The sequence below is a fragment of the Crocodylus siamensis genome, chromosome 1, assembly GCF_052110815.1.
Source record: "Crocodylus siamensis isolate JL-2025a chromosome 1, ASM5211081v1, whole genome shotgun sequence".
Lineage (NCBI taxonomy): Eukaryota > Metazoa > Chordata > Crocodylia > Crocodylidae > Crocodylus > Crocodylus siamensis.
This window is the reverse complement of record NC_143395.1, coordinates 295,463,990-295,483,656: the sequence shown is the minus strand read 5'-3', so window position 1 is coordinate 295,483,656 and position 19,667 is coordinate 295,463,990. Positions and strand designations below refer to the sequence as shown.

The 19,667-nt window shown below is 40.9% G+C and overlaps 1 protein-coding gene across 3 annotated transcripts in view; it reads right to left on the bottom strand.

The window, feature by feature from the left end:
* The window catches only part of UBE3A (ubiquitin protein ligase E3A), an 81,537-nt gene that overhangs the window by 21,573 nt on the left and 40,297 nt on the right, over positions 1 to 19,667 (bottom strand). For all 3 annotated transcript variants that reach the window (XM_090064968.1, XM_090064976.1, XM_090064959.1), the window contains one exon: positions 7,286 to 7,596. In XM_090064968.1, the coding sequence (XP_089921094.1) occupies positions 7,286 to 7,596 (311 nt within the window). The remainder of the gene's footprint in view (positions 1 to 7,285; positions 7,597 to 19,667) is intronic.

The following is a 19,667-nucleotide window of genomic DNA, read 5'->3' as shown; positions in this document are numbered from 1 at the left end:
GGGGTATAGAGATTATTAGCTGTATAATAACTAGGATAAAATAATTAGTTTATGTTTGTGACAATGTACTGCATTTCAAATTTCTACGCTCTCATGAAATTCTTCTTCAGTTTTAGAGAAAAGTACTTAATTGTGTTAGTCTGAAGTCAGGAAGAAGGCAGGACAGGGTAACAACTTAGAAGGGCGTAAAGCTTTCACAGACTACTTAATCAGCTGTCATCTCTGAAAGCTTACATCCCACTGTACCAGTGAGGCTCTAAGACACTAGTGCTCAACTCCCAACTTCCCGAAGACCCATGAGCCTTCCCACAGGTCCGGAAATTTGGCAGCGGGGGAGTGCTAGCAGTGCTTATTACTGCTCCTCTCCTGCCAAAGTTCCAGATCCACAGAGTCCCTGTGGGCTGGATGACAAGGCCTTGCACATTAGATTGAATCAGTGCGCAGCTGGATCTGGGTGCAAGGAGCTGGACTGGTGCAGAGTTGGACAGTACCTGGGGCTGGCTGTGCACCACTCATCCAGCCTACAGTCCTGAAAGGTTGAGGTGCCCAGGCTTCTGTCTACAATTTTAGTTAGTGTCAACATAAAACAACATTTCTAATACACTACATTTCTGGTTAAAATAATTTGTATATCATCCACTTGCAGAGTAATACCAGTTTTATTGTTTATACCTTCTGAGCATACTCGGACTATTCTTTATATACTAATAACACAGGCACTGCTATATTAGAGCAATCCAATATTCTGTCTCCAACAGTGCTTAGTACTGGATGCAAGTATTTTTCCACCAAACTAATATAGAATGAAGTGCTCGCAGGGGAAGCTTCTTCCTAATTCACAAATTGCTGGTTACCTCATTCCCAGAAGTATGAGATTGTACAGATTGTAAGTGACTATGGTCAGTCCAATGTGATCCATCAACATTTAATTGCTTTTTTGAAGTCTGGTTTCTCACTGGTGTCAACATCATCTCATGGCAATACTCTGCAGGAAGTACTGTGTTGTACCACTTTAAAGTATGCTACCTTTCAACTTCATTGTATATTCTTGGATTCTGAAAAGGGTAAGCTGAATCATCAAATCTGACTTCTTAACATTCATCTTCGTCTCTCCAGCATACTGCCTCTTATTATCAACGACATCAAGCAAAACTATCTTTATTTTCTCCCTCTTGGAATATAAGCTTATTTACGTCTCTTTCCATTTTTGCTACTTATTCTTAGGTTCCTATTTCTGCTAAACCTCCTTGGATGATCACAACTGGATATAATACTTTAGGTGAGAGCATTTAATTGATGTATGTAGTGATATTACAATATATAATATTTAATGATTTTTTTTCTAAGCCACACCTTCTTTTTAAAACATACTTTCATTTTATTTGCTACTGAACAGAGGTTATCACTGAGGCCTTTCACAACAACATCCACTATTTTCCCTGAATGGTTTGAGTTTTTAGGAGTCATTAACGTAAGAGTAGTTTAAATTAATCCTTCTAAATTTTCTTATTTTGACTTTAACAAATTTCATCCTTCACCATCCTACCCCATTCACTTAGTTTCGTTACATCCTCTTTGTTGCATCCACTTTGTCTCCTTTGTTTTCAGCAACTGTGAATTATCAGCTTTCACTCTTTTTACAGCTCTAACCCTGTAGTCCCAAGTATCTCTTGTTAACTGCTTGCCACAAATTGAACATTTATTCTAACTCTGTCTTTTCACAGCACCTGATGAAGTGAGCTTCCATTTACAAAAACATGTACTGTAGTGCTGTATGTACATACATCTACTTTGGTTAGTTTATAATGTGCAGACTTACACTGTCTTCTGTACTGGGGCCACGGACAGCAGCAAGGAACAGTTAAGACAGTGGCAGGAATATTTCCTGCAATACATGCCAGCAGCAGCCCCAACAGCAGTTGTCAAAATTCTTCCTTAGTTGTCCTGTGAACTTTCCTACCTCATTCAAACTCTGCACCTTTCCCTCAGATTGACTGGCTGTAACCTCTGCTTCTGCTCTTTTTTCTTGCACTGATTTGACAAAAGAAATCAATTTCTGTCTTTAAGATCAGGTACAAAGGTCCTCACAGAATCATACAAAATTAGCATTGGAAGGGACCTCAGGAGGTCAGCTAGTCCAACACCCTGCTCAAAGCAGGACCAGCCCCAACTACATCATTCCAGCCAGGGCTTTGTCAAGCCAGGCCTTAAAAGCCTTCAAGGATGGAGATTCCACCACCTCTCTAGATAGCTGTTCCAGTGCTTCACCACCCTCCTAGCGAGAAAGTTTTTCCTAACAGTCAACTTTAACCTTCCTTGCTGCAACTTGAGACCACTGCTCCTTGTTCTGTCATCACTGAGAAGAGTCTCACTCCATCCTCTTTGGAACCAACCTTCAGATAGTTAAAGACTGCTTAGTCCAACCCCAAATCCTTCTTGTTTGTGATCTGCAGCGCTGCTCCCTTTGGAGACTGGCCTGAGGTAGGGGGTGGATCACTATTAGGGTTGTAATCATTGGTGCAGGCAGCTAAGGCAAATTCAATTGTTTAAAAGTAGATTTGGATGCCTATGCTTTGGAGTGGCTGTTAAGCCTTGATCTATCTAGTCACTTGATAAGCTCCGAGTAGAGTCAAATGTAGAATCAAGTTGCTTACTCTGATTTTTTGGCATTCTTAAGTTTGACTGCTGTTTCCCCAGCAACTGTGACTGCAAAAGGACCATATAATTTTTTGTTCCAAAGAAAATTAAAAGCCCCCATAGGTTTTAGAAGGCACTTATGTTCTGCAAAGGATGGGCTATCTGTCCCAGCAGCTATGGAGACTGATCAGTACTGGTGGGTGGAATTAGTACAAAGCAGCAGAGACTTGCAGATTGGTTTGCCTCCAATGATTCAAGGAGAATGTTATCTAGTGTCCATGTACGTACCTCTGGCAGACGAAATAAACTACAAACATTCTATTAAATTTGGAATGATTAAAGATATGAACACAAAATCCATTCTCACTACAAAAAACACTTCCAATAATTCTGAACAGCTGGTGGGTCCCTTTTCCTACTCATTTGCCCATCTTGTCTATACAGACAGTGGGTCAGGTTCATTTCTTACTACATACTCCTACAGTGCTACCACAAATTAGGGCCCAATCAGGAAGTGCTATTGTACTACAAATACTGCATTTATTTCAATAAGATAGCCCTCCAATAATTAGAATCTATACAAGGAAAATTTATAATTTTGATACAATTTTCCAGGTATAGAATCTAATTATTGGAGGGTTGCCTTGAATTTTTCCCTGTCCCACTGCTACCATAAAGAAAAAAAAACCTGAGGGGGTCAGGTAGCCCCCTTGCCCTCTGCCTCCCTGACTTCTTCCTTCTTACTGTCTGATCCTACTCTTCCTAAGCACATAGAAGTCAGAAACAAATTTGAAAACACTGACCTCAAAATAAACACAATGGTAGCAATTTGTATATAGTACCCATAGACTAAGTTAATCTAGAATTGACACACATTAGCTTTTTGAAAGCTAAGTTTTAATACAGGTATTCTATAAACACACTTTTAAGCAGCACTTTGGCACCTACTTACATATAGTACAACCTCTGCATGATATTATTCCCAAGACAAAAGGCTCATGATTTACCATAGGCCCCAGCAGAGTAAAAAGCATTTCAAGACATGATGACCCCACAGCTCAGTATTGCTCAGTACTCCAGATACCTCCCCTTACACAATGGATCCATGTGCTAATTAGCCCAACTCATGACTGGAACAAGGTGTTTTTGTAACAAGTCCTGGGATCCTCCAAAAACTTATATGCAGATGAAGTGCAGGGTAACCTGGTCCAACTCCACTTTATGGACTGGCAAACATTACCAAGCAGGGTCCCAAACTTCATGGAGGGCAGGGCCACACTAATCATATGCGACAGGCTGACAGAGCCCCGGGGATCCTGGGTGAACTGTTTGGGATCCCACTTGGTAATGTTTGCCAGCCATTTAAGGCTGGCGAAGAAACAGGAATCCCTGGAAATGGGATAGAACGGTGCAGCTCAGCTGTAGGAATGAAGAGAAAGTTAAAATGTAGTGACTTCAAAGAGAGTCAGTACTGAGGAGGACTGTACTCAATGGGCACTAGCATATACCTTATTCAGATGGGCTGCACTAACTTAGCCTTGTGGTAGGTTCCCATCAGCATGCTTGCCCGATTGGGGCAATGCATTTTAAAGTTGCAGAATCATAGAAAATTAGGGTTGGAAGGACTTCAGGAGGTCATCTAGTCCAACCCCTCTCAAAACAGGACCAGCCCCAACTATACATCATTCCACCCAAGGCTTTGTCTAGCCAGGTCTTAAAAATCTCCAAGGATGGAGATTCCACAACTACTCTGGGCAACCTGTTCCAGTGTTTTATTACCTGCCTAGTGAGAAAGTTCTTCCTAATATCTAACCTAAACTTCCCTTGCTTCAACTTGAAACCACTGTTCTCTGCCACCACTAGCTCCATCCTCTTTCAAACTCCCATTCAGATAGTTAAAGGTTGCTATTAAATCCCCCCCTCTGTCTTCTCTTCTCCAGACTAAGTAAGCCCAATTCCCTTAGCCTCTCCTCATAAGTTACGTGTCCCAGCCCCCTAACCATCTTTGTTACCCTCTGCTGGATTCTCATCAATTAGTCAACATTCTTTCTGTAGTGGGGGGCCTAAAACTGGACCTAGTACTCCAGATGTGGCCTCACCAGTGCTGAAGACTCATGCTCAGTGCTGGCTGTGTTTAATAAGCTTCATAGCTGGTTTCCATTAATGAACACATGCTGCTTTTGGCAGAAGTTTAATGATGAACAATGTATTTAAAGAGGTTTCTGTGTATGTGAATGTAAGACACAGGACCTCCAATCCCATGCTGATTTGGAGGGGAGGAGGAAACGTCATCTTATATTCAAGTAAATATGGTACAGGTGAATGGTTCACTCCAGAGGCTCCAGGTCTCTAAATTCTGTGCAGAAAAAACCCAAATAGTTATAGTTCCCCTTACATTTAATCATTAATGAACATGAACACTATGCATCACCAAATGTGTTCCATGGGTACTTTTTTTTTTAAACAATACTTTTTGAAGTGTAATTAGCTACTCCATATTCAACACTTTAAATGTCTGTTACAAATAGGTTAGTTTGTGATGAAGAAAATGCAAAGTGACACTCACAGGGTATTATTTTTTTTTCATGGGGTAATTTACAAATGACTTCTTTTAAATGCATTTCAGCTTACAGAATCATAGAAAAATGGGGCAAAATAGAAAAATAGAGGACCTTAGGTGGCCATCCAGTTGACAGTCTTCATCAAGACAGGATCCTCCCTACCTAAACTGACTCATCCTAAGTGTTTGTCTAACCTGCTCTTAAAAGTCTGCAAAGAGGAAGATTTTAAGATTATCTCTGGGTAATCTCCTCCAGTGTTTAACTACCCACTTAATTAGAAAGTTCTTTTCTAATATCCAACCTTAATTTGCCCTACTGTAAAGTATGACTGTTCTTCCTTTCTTTCCTCTTGCAGTGACTGAGAATCTTCTATTACTATCAGCTTTATAACAACTGTCCATATATTTGAAGATGTAGCAGGTTTGGGGTTTTGCCTAGCTCAAAAGCCTCAAAACTCAACACAGTTCTTTATTTCCTGGACACACCTGTCCCACAGGAAATCTCTTAAACATAAAATCAGTCCTCAATAACACAATTTAGAATAGTCCACACCAGGCACACTTACAGTCCTTGGTCTTCTTGAGCCCAGAAAGGTGCCGCCAGCTCTCTGCTGCTCCCTCCATATACTATCTTCCTCCTCAGGCTGTCTCTGACTCAGTGCTGGTGTGGTGCTGCTGCTTCCAGTCTTGCAGCCCTGGGCCTTTTCCCAGACCCTGCGTCTCGGACTGACCTTCTCTCCTCTCTCTCTCATCTGCCTCTCCCTGGGAGTCTCTCTAGTTTCCTCTGGCTCCTCTCCCTAGGAGCTTTTTAGCTTCCATGGCCAGCCAATTATGTGGCCTCCTAGCAGCCTGTAATTACTCCTAACTGGTCTGTAGCCCCTGCCAGCCTGAGGGGCACAGCCTCTACCTGCCAGTCTGCTACAGAAAACTTATCATACCTGTCCCCACCATGACCTCCCATAACTTGTAACACTTCCTTGCATGTGTCCACTATAACTTTCAGGTCTTTTTCTGCAGCCCAGCCTGTCATTTTTATGTTTGCACATGTGATTGCTCCACCTGAAATGCAGTACTCATGCAGGTATACATATAAAGAAAGTATCTTCATATGGAAGTTTTCAGTTAAAAACCAAGCTATCAGCCTTCTCCATCTATATTACAAGTCAGCAATGTTCAGCCTTTCTGTAACAACCTTATCCCTAAGGAATTTTTTTGGGAGGCTGACATTCTGGTTGGTATTTGAGAGTCTGGTACACTGAGGAAGAGGGTTTATGGCTAAAAGTGGGTAATATTTCAAACCAAGACAAGAACAGATTTGAGCTGCAACGGATCCTTTTGCCTTTGCAAGAAACACTGTTGTTTCCACTGTTGCTTACCTCCTTTACTTGTCTTGCTTTCCAACAAGAAATCAGGGCCAGCAAAGAAAGATGCAATTTTGTGATTCCAATATACATTGAGGAGCCATGAAACTGAGCATGAAACTAACAGCACTTAAGCATCCATAAAAAAAAAAAATAGCATATGATAAACTTCTGAGATTAGAAGAATTCCTTCCTGACTATGGTTATCATTTTCACACAGTGATTTTTAGTGTGCATCACAGAAGAGATACAGGAGAGAAATGCAAAGAAATAGCTAAATGTCAAACTTTGGGGTACATTTCTTTTTTGTGGAGCAATGCCTGGTGGAAGTTATTACTTGGAAGGACAATGCTCCCATTCTTTCACGAACCCAATATCTCCGGCCAAACTACATAACCTGTAATCTCAAGTGTTCGGCTTTCCAAAAAAGTGGCCGGCCAACTCCTGAGTTGCAAAATTCTTTAAATGGATGATTTCTATTCCTTCTGCAGCAAAACTATAGCCCTGGAAGCCTAATCTACATATAGAGCTTAGTAGGACAAGAAAAAATAGCTAATTTGGAATATATTCTGAACAAAACACCTACCATTTTGCAGTGTTTGTTCTATTCCAATTATAAAATGCAGCCCAATATTGAGTTCTTAAAAAGGAATGAGGAGAGTGAAATCCATATGCTTCCAAAAACACCATGGTAAGTTATTTGTATGAAAAGTCTAGAACGTCTTACCTTTAAAATCATCTCTTGGGCCTTGCATTTCCTTCTTGTTCATTTTTCTGTCAGTGCAGGAATTGTTATGGGCACCTTTGGAATTGTTTTCTAGGTATGCCGAGCTTGTTCCTTTCTTGGAGGGATGAGGATCACAGAGTTTTGCATTAATCTTATAAAGCTCGAGGGCCTTAATGGCTGCTGCATTGTTATCCATACGAAGAAAAGTTGGACAGGAAGCACAAAATTCATTCGTGCAGGCTTCATTTCCACAGCCCTCTGTTAACTGGTGGTAGTAGCGTTCTATTAGATGCTTTGCAGCTGCTCGCTTCCTGTACCAAACATTCAAACAGTAAGCACAAGGATTAGTATGGCTTTTATTTACAAAGCTCATTCAAAAGTATCAGCAAGGCAGAGATTAGTCAGACACTGAAATAAAGCCTTTCTGATAAAGAGGACACACATCAAGAGATTCTGAAAATGTACGATTCTTATTTTGATAGATAGAAGTATATTTATCACACAATTTAGTCTGTGGTCACATGTAAATGGAAGATGAAGCCTCTTTTCATATATAGAGTGTTTTTCAGTTACCAGAAGCTCCCAGTTCTGCATTCTATATTTCTATATACTATGACACTTTTGCAGGGGAAAACCAAGTCATTCTATTAAAACTTAACCCAATTCAAGTAGCTCCAAATCAGAAATCCAGAATTAACTGTCAAGAAGTTTGTTTACTACCTATGGAGACTTTTTACCATCTTTAATTTTCCTTGCACCTGAGGAAGGGTGTATTTGCCCAAAAGCTTGCAGAAAAAGATTTTTTTTTTTTTGTGATTACTTAGTTGGTCTAAAAAAAAAGTATCATCTCTGAACCAAGAGTTCTTTTAGTCTCATACCAATAAGTCTACCAAATACATCCCTGAATCATTACAGGCAACATTCAACTAGTTCACTTACTGACCTGTTGAATATGCTTCCATGTTGCTATTACACAATATGAACATCTTACATGCTTATTGTTTTATCAAACTATTTGAGTGGCATAATTCTGTCCAAACCGAGAAACAACCACTGGATTAATTTAGGACCCAACCACTAACATGGATACCTTCACTGAGGGTTAAAATTATTCCGCAGCTAACAGGTACTCGAATTGTGCACTTATAGGCACTTGAACTTTTGAAGTACAAACCTGAACCATGGATAAATGACAGAAGGGAGCTGACATACAGAATGATGCAGCTAATATTAACTATTAAAAAAAATATCTCTAGTATGCCAAGGATGCAAATCCTTTACAAACCTGGGCACTTCTGCAGCACTGCTGAAGCAAAAATGGCTCTAACAATTCTAAATTTATTCAGTTATTTACCAATCAAGGCATTCAGTCTCTGGATAATTTTACTACTGAAAATACTGTAATAAAAGGGAAACTCAAGCCTAGTATCTTTCTCCTTACCCAATAAGGCATTTGAGTTTGAGTGTTTTTTCAAAGAGTCTTCCTTTCTTTTCCTAATAATTATATTTAAAATATAAAATAGTTAAGTGTCATGCACTGCCATGATGAAGCTCATTTACACTTAGTATTAAAACCAGTAAAAAAAAATCTTGAAAAAAGAACATGCAAATATTTAAAAGCTGCTTGAAGTTTTTGCATTATCAGAAAAAAAGAAAGTGCAGCTCATCCAATGCAAAAGGCCTATTTCTTTCCCTTAATTGTTTGGAATATTTTACATGTATTTTTTTTCCCCTTAAATTGTTCTTAAATTAGGAGAAAAGGAAATTAGTCATTTTAACAAAAACGGCAACTATAAGAAGAGGGACAAACAACATTCTGGGCTTTTTAACATTTTAGTAAGTAAGAAGGTCTACATCTAGACTTCTTTACATTCTACAACTAAATCTTTCCCTTTTCTCTTACTAAACCTAGACAGAACAAGCCATCTTTCAGTACACAATACAATATGTGCTATTTAGTTGGAATTAGTTTAATAAGGGAAATTATTCTGTCTTTATCAGATCATATTTGAAATGACTGCAACAATGGCCGACATAATGAATATGGCGGACTGAGTTTTGTAATCTATAACAGGAATTTTACTCTAACAGGAGTTATCTTTGCTCCTGTACTCATCATGATGGAAAAGCAAAGAATTTTCATGCATAATGAATTACATTAACCATTTCCAAATATGCTATAAAGTTTTTGAAGAATCATTTACATGATTTCTAGTATCCATGATTTTCAGGGTCAGCTTGAAAGCAGATTTGATCAAAATGGGGCAGGTATATTCTTCCTTAGGAGGATAAACTACAACCGTTTTTAAAAGGAATTTTATATCACACAAAAATCATCTTATTCCTACGTGCTAAATGAAAGAAAGGCTAGAGATTATTCTACAACCTGAAATGGGTCTCTAATGTACAAACAAAAGTCACTCAAGAAGCTTGCTTTAGTTCTAATCACAGGTTCTCCATGTCTATATGTCGACTGCTCTCTCTTTGGTTACCACAGGCTACTGCCACTTAAGAAGTTTGTTTCAGATAAACTAAGCTAACTGTCCTTATTCAGAAACATTTTTCTTTCAACATATAACCAAAACTGTATGTACTTGTCCTAAACTGTGAAGCACTCTGGTACCAAAGCCTGAAGACTGCACAACAGTTTCAGTTAAATTACAAATGAGGCTTTTATTTAATTCAGTATGGAACCTGTTATTCCTAAGGCAGTGGTGCTAAGCCTTTTTTGTCCAGCGGGCTGGATGGGCTAGAGTATCTCCAACATTAATTCATACTCCAATATTAACCTATTATTTCATTTGACATTTTATACTGCCTCTAAATTTACCAATTTTCAATGCACTATAGTTTCTTTTTAATGAAATGCATAACTGAATACTCAAAATTAAACACTGTATTTAATATTTGGAAATTGTACTTCCTGGTTGGGGCCTTTGGTGTTTCTGGAAGAGAGAGAAAGTATAGATTTTTGACGTGACAAAACTACTTGAATATAAAATGAAGAAGAAGAAAAACATTCTTGCAGTTAAGGCATTGGGCTAGGACTAACAGACCAGGTTCAGTTCCTGACTGCTAGGTTTCCAATGTGGCCAGGGCCAGGTCATTTGGTCACGGCTTTTAAAAAAATGGGTTCCTAAAATGAAGCTCTTAAGTTAGCAATTAAGGTCCTAAGTAAGTGGATCTGATTTTCAAAAGTTCAAAGCACTCAGCAATGCTTGCTGACTTAAAGCCGTTAAACTGATGATGATTCATCCACATGGAAAGTCAATGTGCAGCAAACTAGAGTGTGAATTCACAGTGCACTGGATACTCCACACTAAGCTCCTGTAAGGGACTCCTAGTGTGTTTTAATTACAGGCAAAAATCCCTCTCACCAACTCTCCATACATGTGGAGTACATAGCACATTTACACTGTAGCATACTTCACACTAATTTTCCCATGTACACTAGGCCCTGAAGTAGGGAATGTGCCCTAGAGTAGGAATAATTGCAACTGTTTGATAACACTGATACAGTTACACCAATACAAAATACTGGCCAGTCTTTCACTGCGATGACATATTTGCAGAGGAGGGTGTGCACTGAAGCAGTCATCCTCAGTGCAAAGAGATATACAGAGCATAATCAGGGGCTTAAGACTAGATTCAGTAAAGGACTTTGGAAATTATGCATCACAACATGTAACTTTAGGCACCTGGCTCCTGAGTGAAAACGAGAACCCAGAGAGCGATGCCTAGGCTCTCTGAACAGGACACTGAGAGAGTTAAGCACTTGAGACATTTGTAGGTGTAATGTACAAATTAAACTAAAATACATTTTTTCAAAACTGAAATAATTTTGTTTCTAGGTGCTGCAGAAAAACAAGTGATTTTCCTAGAAGAACCACATTTAATTGTACTGAGAATTACTTTTGTAGAATAATGGGAAAACAAAACAAAATCCATCCCTTCGTACATACTCCAAAATTCAATACAAATAACCAAAATGTCACAGAGGGGTTTCAGTTTTAATTGGGACTTCCTGTGACTGATCCTCATTTTCAGTTTCCAAATGTTCACGTAGAGATTTATTTTGGATTTAAAAATTAAAAATCGGGAGGCCTAATATTTGTACTGAAACTGGTATGGGACTGATTATGGTGGCTTTATTGTACTGAACCACTCCATCAGTTTTTATTTAAAAGGAGCAAAAAAAGTTAAAACTAAATAGTAACAAGTGGACCTGTTTCTAAAACAAAGAAGTTACAGATAGCAAACATATTACCTAAAAGAAATATTTACAACAAAATGGGAGAAATGTTTTAAGTATGACTTTAGAAGACATTTAGAAGTCTAACTTTTTCTATGGCTAACACAAGACAAGGAACTCACATAAAACATCAAAGCTATTGGTGTTAACCAAAATTATAAGCATCTGCAAAAACACCTTTAAGCGAACACATTTTGGAATGAAGAATACACTTAAATTCGTATATATAAGAATTACTAGTAGTATGAAACATGCTGGATGCTTCTTTAAAAAAGAATTATAAAAATAAAAATGTTCAAATGTTTTCCTTTGAAAGAAACCTAAATGATATACATTACATGCATCTTCTACTGCATCAGTACAATAAAGATTTTTATACACTGACATTAGAAAGGCATATATCCATTAATACTCAGTGAAGTTCAACATCCTCTTAACAAATTCATTAGGATTTCAGAAGTGCCAAGACAATCTTAGCAAAGTTTCTTTTTCAAACCAAAACAAAACCAAAGAAAGGATAGATTTCCTAAACTTCTATCATCTATCAATATGCCTCAAATAGAAACTGAGGGAAAATCAGTGTCCATTTTCCATGCAGATGGGGAGGGGGGTGATGCGATTTTTTCAAAACATCAAAAATTATTCCATTCATTTTTATACAACAAAGAACAAATAGGATTTTCAGTACAGTAGATCTTGCAAGCTTTTAAATCAGTGATACAAACTACAGTATTGCTATACTAAGCTTTTGGAAACAAAAAAGGAAATGGAACACAGAAGTACAGAATGTATAACAAGACAATATGGACTGAAGGTTCAAATCTATTTGGGAACCCAGTTACTGCTCTTTTTGGGTTTTCTTTTGAATTAAAAACATCTGTCTTTGGCCTACCTATTTTGCTTGCTTAGCATAACAATAACAGGGCCAGAACAAATATAAACTGAAATCTCATAGGTATGCATTACCAACATAGTACTTCAGTACTTTCACTGATTGAAACAGTAATGCCGTTTAGGGAGATTAATGCATCAACTATGTTTTTAGCCCAAGCAGTTTCAAACAATGGGTCATCCTAAAAAGAAATGCACTTTACATCGTTCAAAGCCATAAAAGTGAAAAGTTCACAAACAACTTTGTTTCAATGACAGCAAGTCATAGAATCACAGAAGTAGGGTCAGAAGGGACCTTGTAGATCTTAAGTCTGACCCCCTGCCTGGGCAGGAGAAAAAAAGTATTAAACATCAGTAGAAAAGCACATATTATAGGACACATAGGGCACATTCCTGTGAGTGGGAATGTGCACATCCCCCTGTTTCTTCTGGTGCATGCTACATTGCCCTGGGTGGGGCAGGAGAGGTTGAGGCCAGAACCTGGGCTTGCCCCAGCAGCCTTAACTCGGGTCCTGGAGGCCTCCAGGAGCTGCAGCCATCCTGCAGCATGGAGCCTGGCCACCAGCTGGAGTGTGGCTCCAGCCAGCCATGGTCCAGTCTCAGGCAGTGTGTGCTGCCGCCATGTGCACTGCCTCATTTTATTAGCTGCAGGTTTTTTTTGACACTGGGATCTCCTGAATATGTAAGTTTACACTTTACCCTTCCCTACTTTTCCCTAGCTTAAAAGGACTCTTAGCCCCAGAGCATGGGCAATTATTTTTTCAGTAGGTTTCAAAACTAAATCCATTAGAAGGGGACTAGGATTGTCCTCATAGTAATAAAAAGTATAGAAAATAAGATTTTTTTATTTTGATCAAAGATATATCTTATTAGATCATGGTGAGGTCTGTGCTTACATGAAAAGTTGTATAGCTATAATCCAGAGGTGTCAAACTCATTTTGTGGGCTGGGCTGTAGCCTGGGGCAGCTGGTAGCAGCAACCTGCCACAGCAGCGGCAGCAGTTATCACTGTACTGGAAGAGCAAATGGTGGCAGGTTGAGTAGCTGCTTGCCATGGTGGAGGTGTACAAGCAGCAGTGGGCCAGGCAGCCGCAGGGAAACCAAGCGCTGTGTTGCACAACCCTTGCTGCCCCTTGCCCCTAAGCTGTCCAATGGGGCCACATCCAGTGGGGACATAGGGCTCCAGGTTCTGTGGGAGACCTTGCTCAATGCTATCCATGCTCCCGAATTACCTAACCCACCACTAGCCTGGCAGGCCAGATGAAGCGGCTTTGTGGTTCGGATGTTTCACAGCCCTATTAGGTGCTCTTTTCACATATTCACAGCAGACACCTTGGTTATCTCCACTATCCTTAATACAATACATTTACATCATGTTACAAATTCCATTGTGAACTATCAGTTGAACTTGCATTTAAACTCCTTTTCATAGAAAAGTTGGGCTGGAAAAGACCTCAAGAGGTCATCTAATTCAACCCCCTGCTCAAGGTAGGATCACCCTCATCCAAGCCAGCCTGTAATTATTTAACTTATAAGCCAGTGCTTATTTAACTTATTCCTAAAACTACGAATGATCCTGAAGCACAACTACAAGACACTGACTCAAAACACCAAAAACACAACTTGCCACAGGGAAGGCATGGGTATGAGGGCATTGTCATGTGTCCCACTACTGCAAGGGTTATTTAAATTGCTGCTACAGAGGAAGGCAAAAATCCCTACAGTCCATGCCAATCTGATTGTGGGGTAAAATTCCCCCCTCACCCAAATGTGGTGATTAGTTTGGCCCTGAGCAGATGGGCAAGAATGTCTAACCAGTCAAAACCCCTAGCCTTAGTTGCAGCCAACACCAATGTTTTTAAGGCAAGAAGAACCCTGACACCTACAGCAACAGGAAAGGAAAAAAAACTCCTTCCACACTCCACGTGGCAACCAGGAAAGCTGAGAAGCATGGGATAAACCAAACACCCACTCTGCTCTGCAACCTGGGCACAGCAAGCAACTGAACACAACACACCTCCAACCTGGAGAGCCCAAACTCCCCTTTCTGTAATACTATCCTCTTCGTAAACTTATCCCAGATCCTTTCATCTTTTTTTTGTAACTAAGCTGGTTCTGGAGTTCCTCTTCATTCTCTTGCTGCTAAGCACACTCCTCTTTACTACCCACCTGCTTTGGCCTGCAGAGCTTTTCTTGTGATCTCCCACTGATCTGTGCAAGGTGGGCTACCAACTTTTGGATGATGCCTGATCAATGCTTATCCAACCTCTTCCTGAAAACTTCTGATGAAGGAGGCTGCCCTTGGCAAACCTATTACACTGTATTCTAGAAAGCAGCCATGTCCAGGAAGAGCGTTTGATTCAACAGTGTTAGGACCTTCTTTGCAGAAGTCAAGATAATGTTGGATTTTGGATTTTACTGGCTCATCTGCTCACCAACGGAAGTGTTCCAATGGAACAAATGATAAAAAGAAAGTTTACACAACTAAAGTTTTTTCCCAGTGGTTTTGGCGTTTAAGATAGTGGGACTTCAGATTTCAATGTGCAAAATAGGATTTCTGGAAGAAGGGCTGAACCTTAAAAATCCTGAGCCAGAAACATCAGCTAGACTACCAGGTGCACCTGGGTGTGAAGCACACGGGATCCAGTAGCTGGAAATGTAAAAGCAGAAGTGATTAATAAAATGTGGATGTCATTTATAATACCACATTATACCTCAGAGCTGCACAGATATACTGAGAGAATTTTTGGTGCTGGCTAACATTTCTGGAAGGACTGTTGCAGATCCATCTATTCTGAGATCTGCAATGAAGCATCTGGTACTAATATATCATCTTTGTAATTAACAGATGAGCTTGGTACATAAGTCCTGACCAGAGTGCTTTGAAGATTCACTGCATGTTGGATTTACTGGCAGCTGGATACTTTTTAAACATTGTTTAAGCATGCTGGTAGTTTCTTTTTTCAAGGCATTCTATCCAGGACTTGAAAGCATAGGAGTGATACCTCACGAAAACCCGACAAACTGTTCAGTCCCTGATCAAATAAGTATCAGCTATGTATATTCATATGAAATAGAACATTTATACTTTCTTGGAAGCTGCTGGAGCATTTTCCTTCCTCCAGTCTATTATTTCTGTGATATAAAGGAAAAAGACTGAAAACCCAGTACTGTAACACACGCACACACCTGTTAGTGGTATAACAGAAAGAGCAGCTAATGCAGTTCCATGCTGAGCTGACCATGCACCAAATACAACCGGAAAAAAAAATGATGGAAATACGAGGGCTTTAAAAGCCCTAGGTTATGCAACGAAGTACACAATGAGAAGCCTCCAGAAATTCAATGTCTCATCAAAATACCAGAACACCAGCTTTCTTAGGCTGAGAGAGACCTGAGGCAATACAGTCAAGATCAGATGCAGACCAACCAGAAAAGAAGCTTGGACGTTTTGGAGGAAGTGAAATAATAGCTGGTATCCCAATGACTAAAACCCCACAGATTAATCTGGAACAGTCTTCAGAAAGTTAAACTAGTCAGAGCAGGAAATTACTGCTGGTGTACAACAGAAGCAGAAGAAGGAGGTACTTAATTACAAATAAGAAAATCAGGAAATAGAAGGAGGTCCATAAGAAACATGTATAAATATCTTCAAATTTAAATAAATTATGAGCTAATAACAATTCATACATGGTAAGAATAGAGCTGAGAGTGGGAATCTGAAGAAATTTCAGGTAGCATAAGAGGCACGCTGTACCATATACTAGAAAGGGTAGGAAAAATGTGTCAAAATGGCATCCTTTTAAATGGCCCTTCTTGCAGATTAAAAAAAAAGGAAGAAAAAAAAAAGAACAAACATGAATGTATTTAACCTTTTTCATTTATATTTTTCTACCTTAGCTGCAGGTGGCAATCCCTATGGTATTTAACACTGTGTGCCAGCAGAGTGCAGGAGTAGGCTAGAACAATCACAGCACCCCACCAGCATAAGCAATTAATATATTGACTGCAGAATTAGCAAAACTGTAATTGACTTCAGAAATCCCTATATTCTGATTGGCAGAATCTGCTAGAGCATGGCTGGTGGTCAAAATTATTCCATGAAGCAATTTTAGACCTGATCACAGAGCCCAGAAATCAGCGGCAGCAGCTTCTGCATAAGGAAGTAGCTGGATGGCAAGAAGAAATGATAATGGCGGTTTTCAGAGGTGTTGGCCTGCCATTAAGCAAGCAACATTATAAAACTTATTTCATTTCTAAAAGTTGTGGATCCCTGTACTACAGTACAGTATACAGACTTGAAATCTGTAGTTATTTTTTCACCTATACAGTGGGTAAAATGGCATCCAGAATTAACATGTTGGGAACCGTGTAATATAGAGAAATACAGCATACTTTTCCATTGTAAAGAGCAGTGTATATCTTGAAGGCCGCTAGATGCACAGCCATACAACTGCTTAGTTATCCTGTTTCAGGATCTTCAGTCCTGCAAGTACTTGGTGTAGAATTACCATATGATTACTGTTCAGATGACTTTAATCTGAGTAGCCAAAATGCAAAAATCTGCTGGGAATTAATCTGATCATTACCTCACTAGCTCAATCCAACTAAAAATGTTCAGTCTGCATAAAATAAAAAGATACTTGCCTCAGCTTCACTTCTATCAGTTCCAAATTTTACAAGGAAAATAAAAGAGATCAGTAAGACCACTAAAAGGAACAGTTTTGAGTCTTTTTACTTCCAGAATACCTGTGGTACTTGTGTATTGGCCATTGCTATAACAGCCACAATCTTTAATGCATTTATTGTCACAGTGGGCATGTCTACACTGATTGCGGAGTAGCCGAATAATACTGTGCAGTAGCACATCACAGCACCAACAGTGCTAATACACTACTGGGCAGTATTATTAGGCTAGTGTGCAGTAGCATTACTTGAAAAGCAGTTGCCGGTGTTACTGCACAGTAACTCCAGTTGTCATCAGTTATTTAGTACTTGATTATACAAGCATTAAATAAATGTGCAGTAACCACTGAGCAGTAGTATCTCATGTAGATGTGTCCAGTGAGGTACAGGGAAATCTAAAGGTCGTATCAAATAATTCTCATAGGCCTCTGATTACCGAAAATCATTAGACACTTCAATTTAAGAGGGTCTGTAACTCAAGTTCCCTATCAATTAGGCTTCCATGGAGTCACCTATGAACTGGTGGACATGTTGAACACCCAGTTCAGGGCAATACACAGTATCTATAGCAACATTCATTCTCAAATCCTGGTGGTGGTCTCAAGGATTTTTGCACAGCTTACTGGTTAAAGCACTTGGGACACCTGGGTTACAGACCAACCCCAGCAAGGAAGGATTTCAAACCCACTTCTTCCCCATGGGGGTATCTCCTACTGCCAGCTGCACCTTGGTCACTGGGCAGCCCAAGAATGCAAGAAATAAAGGAGAAAGGAGGAGAAAAGCTAGAAGGAACAGGGGTGGGCCAGAGGGCTTTAGTCCAGGCATGTGCCAGAGGGCTGCTTACTGAGTTTTGGTGAACTTTCAAGGGCTGCGAGGGTAGCACCACCCCCCGTCATCATTTTGGGACTGGAAATCCTGCCCCTAACCCTTGCCTCTGGAAGTCTTCCCCCTTGCCCCCTGAAGTACGCCTTTTGGCAGGGAAGGGTTGCCATATTGGAACCAGAAAAAAAAAGACAAATCGTAAGCTATACACAAATCACACATGACAGACAGGTCCAAGGAGGTGATACTTCCCCTCTCTGCAAGCACTCGTCAGGCTGCAGTTGGGGTACTGTGTCCAGTTTTGGGCGCTGCACTTCAAGAGGGATGTGGACAACCTCAAGAGGGTTCACAGGAAGGCCACTTGTATGATTAGGGGCCTGCAGGTAAAGCCCTATGAGGAGAGATTGAGGGACCTGGATCTCTTCAGCCTCCGCAAGAGAAGGCTGAGAAGTGATCTTATGGCTGCCTACAAATTCATTGGGAGATGGGGGGCAGTAAGGAATAGGAGATGCTCTGTTTACCAGGGCACCCCTTAGAACTAGGAACAATGGTTACAAACTGATGGACAGCAGATTTAGGTTAGGCATCAGGAAGAACTTCTTTATGGTAAGGGTTGCCAAAATCTGGAATGGGCTTCCAAGAGAGGTGGTGCTCTCCCCTACCTTGGGGGTCTTTAAGAGGAAGCTAGACATGCACCTGGCTGAGGCTGTCTGACCCCAGTGCTCTTTCCTGCCCAGAGCAGGGGGTCAGACTCCATGATCTGCTAAGGTCCCTTCTGATCCTAACATCTATGAATCTATGAACTAAAAGTTTAAACACCAACTATAACATATTTTAATTTTATTACAAAAAATATTTTTGTCATGATTTGTGTAGTGTATATAGAGGTGGTGGCATTATAATTCAAATATATGATCTTTTTCTTGTAGTGTGTGTGTGTGGTGGGGGGAGGGTTGGTTAGGGGATGGGGCTGTGTGTGTGGGACAATAGGGTATTTCAGGAATGTGTGCATTTATGTGGGGGGGGGGTTATGGGAGTAGGGTGTGTGGCATTTGTGGGATCGGGGGGGGGGGTGAGGTCCCTCCCCACACTCCCTGCCATGGTGCACAGCCCCCACTGCTGGTGGCAGGAGCAGGTGGCAGGTGGTCGCGCCCCATGCAGGTGCTGCTGCCTGGTGACACATGGCTCCAGCCAGCACTGCATGTAGTGGCAAGGAGCGCAGCCCAGCTGGCCGCTTCTATCACGTGGGACTCCATGTGGTGCATGTGCAGCTCCCAGCACTCGTGCGCCACTGGGGGAAGTCTCCTGTGATGGACCCAAAGGCCTTTGCCGCTCTACCATGCAGGACCCAGGACTCTGTTGGGAAGCAGGGGGCACGGCTCCCTTCCATTTCCGGTGGAGTCCAGGGACCTGCAAGCAAGATTCCCTCTAAGGTGTGCGTGTGTGCGGCCGCATGCAACTAAAAGTGTGGCTGCACACAGCTTTTTCAAGGCTGTGCACCAGGGGAAGCTGGGGCGGGAGCCTGGCACGGGCTCCGTCGGCTCCGAGGAAGTGCTCCGCTTCCCCGCATCAGGGCCGGGAAGTGGAGCACTTCCCCGGAGCTGCCAGACCCTGCGCCAGCCCCCTACCACAGCATCCATCCCTGCCTTGCCTCAGCTCGGGGAGGAGCTGCTGCCTGCTGCGAGTGAGGCTCTGCCGGCTCTGGGACACTGCTTTGCTCCCCCACATCAC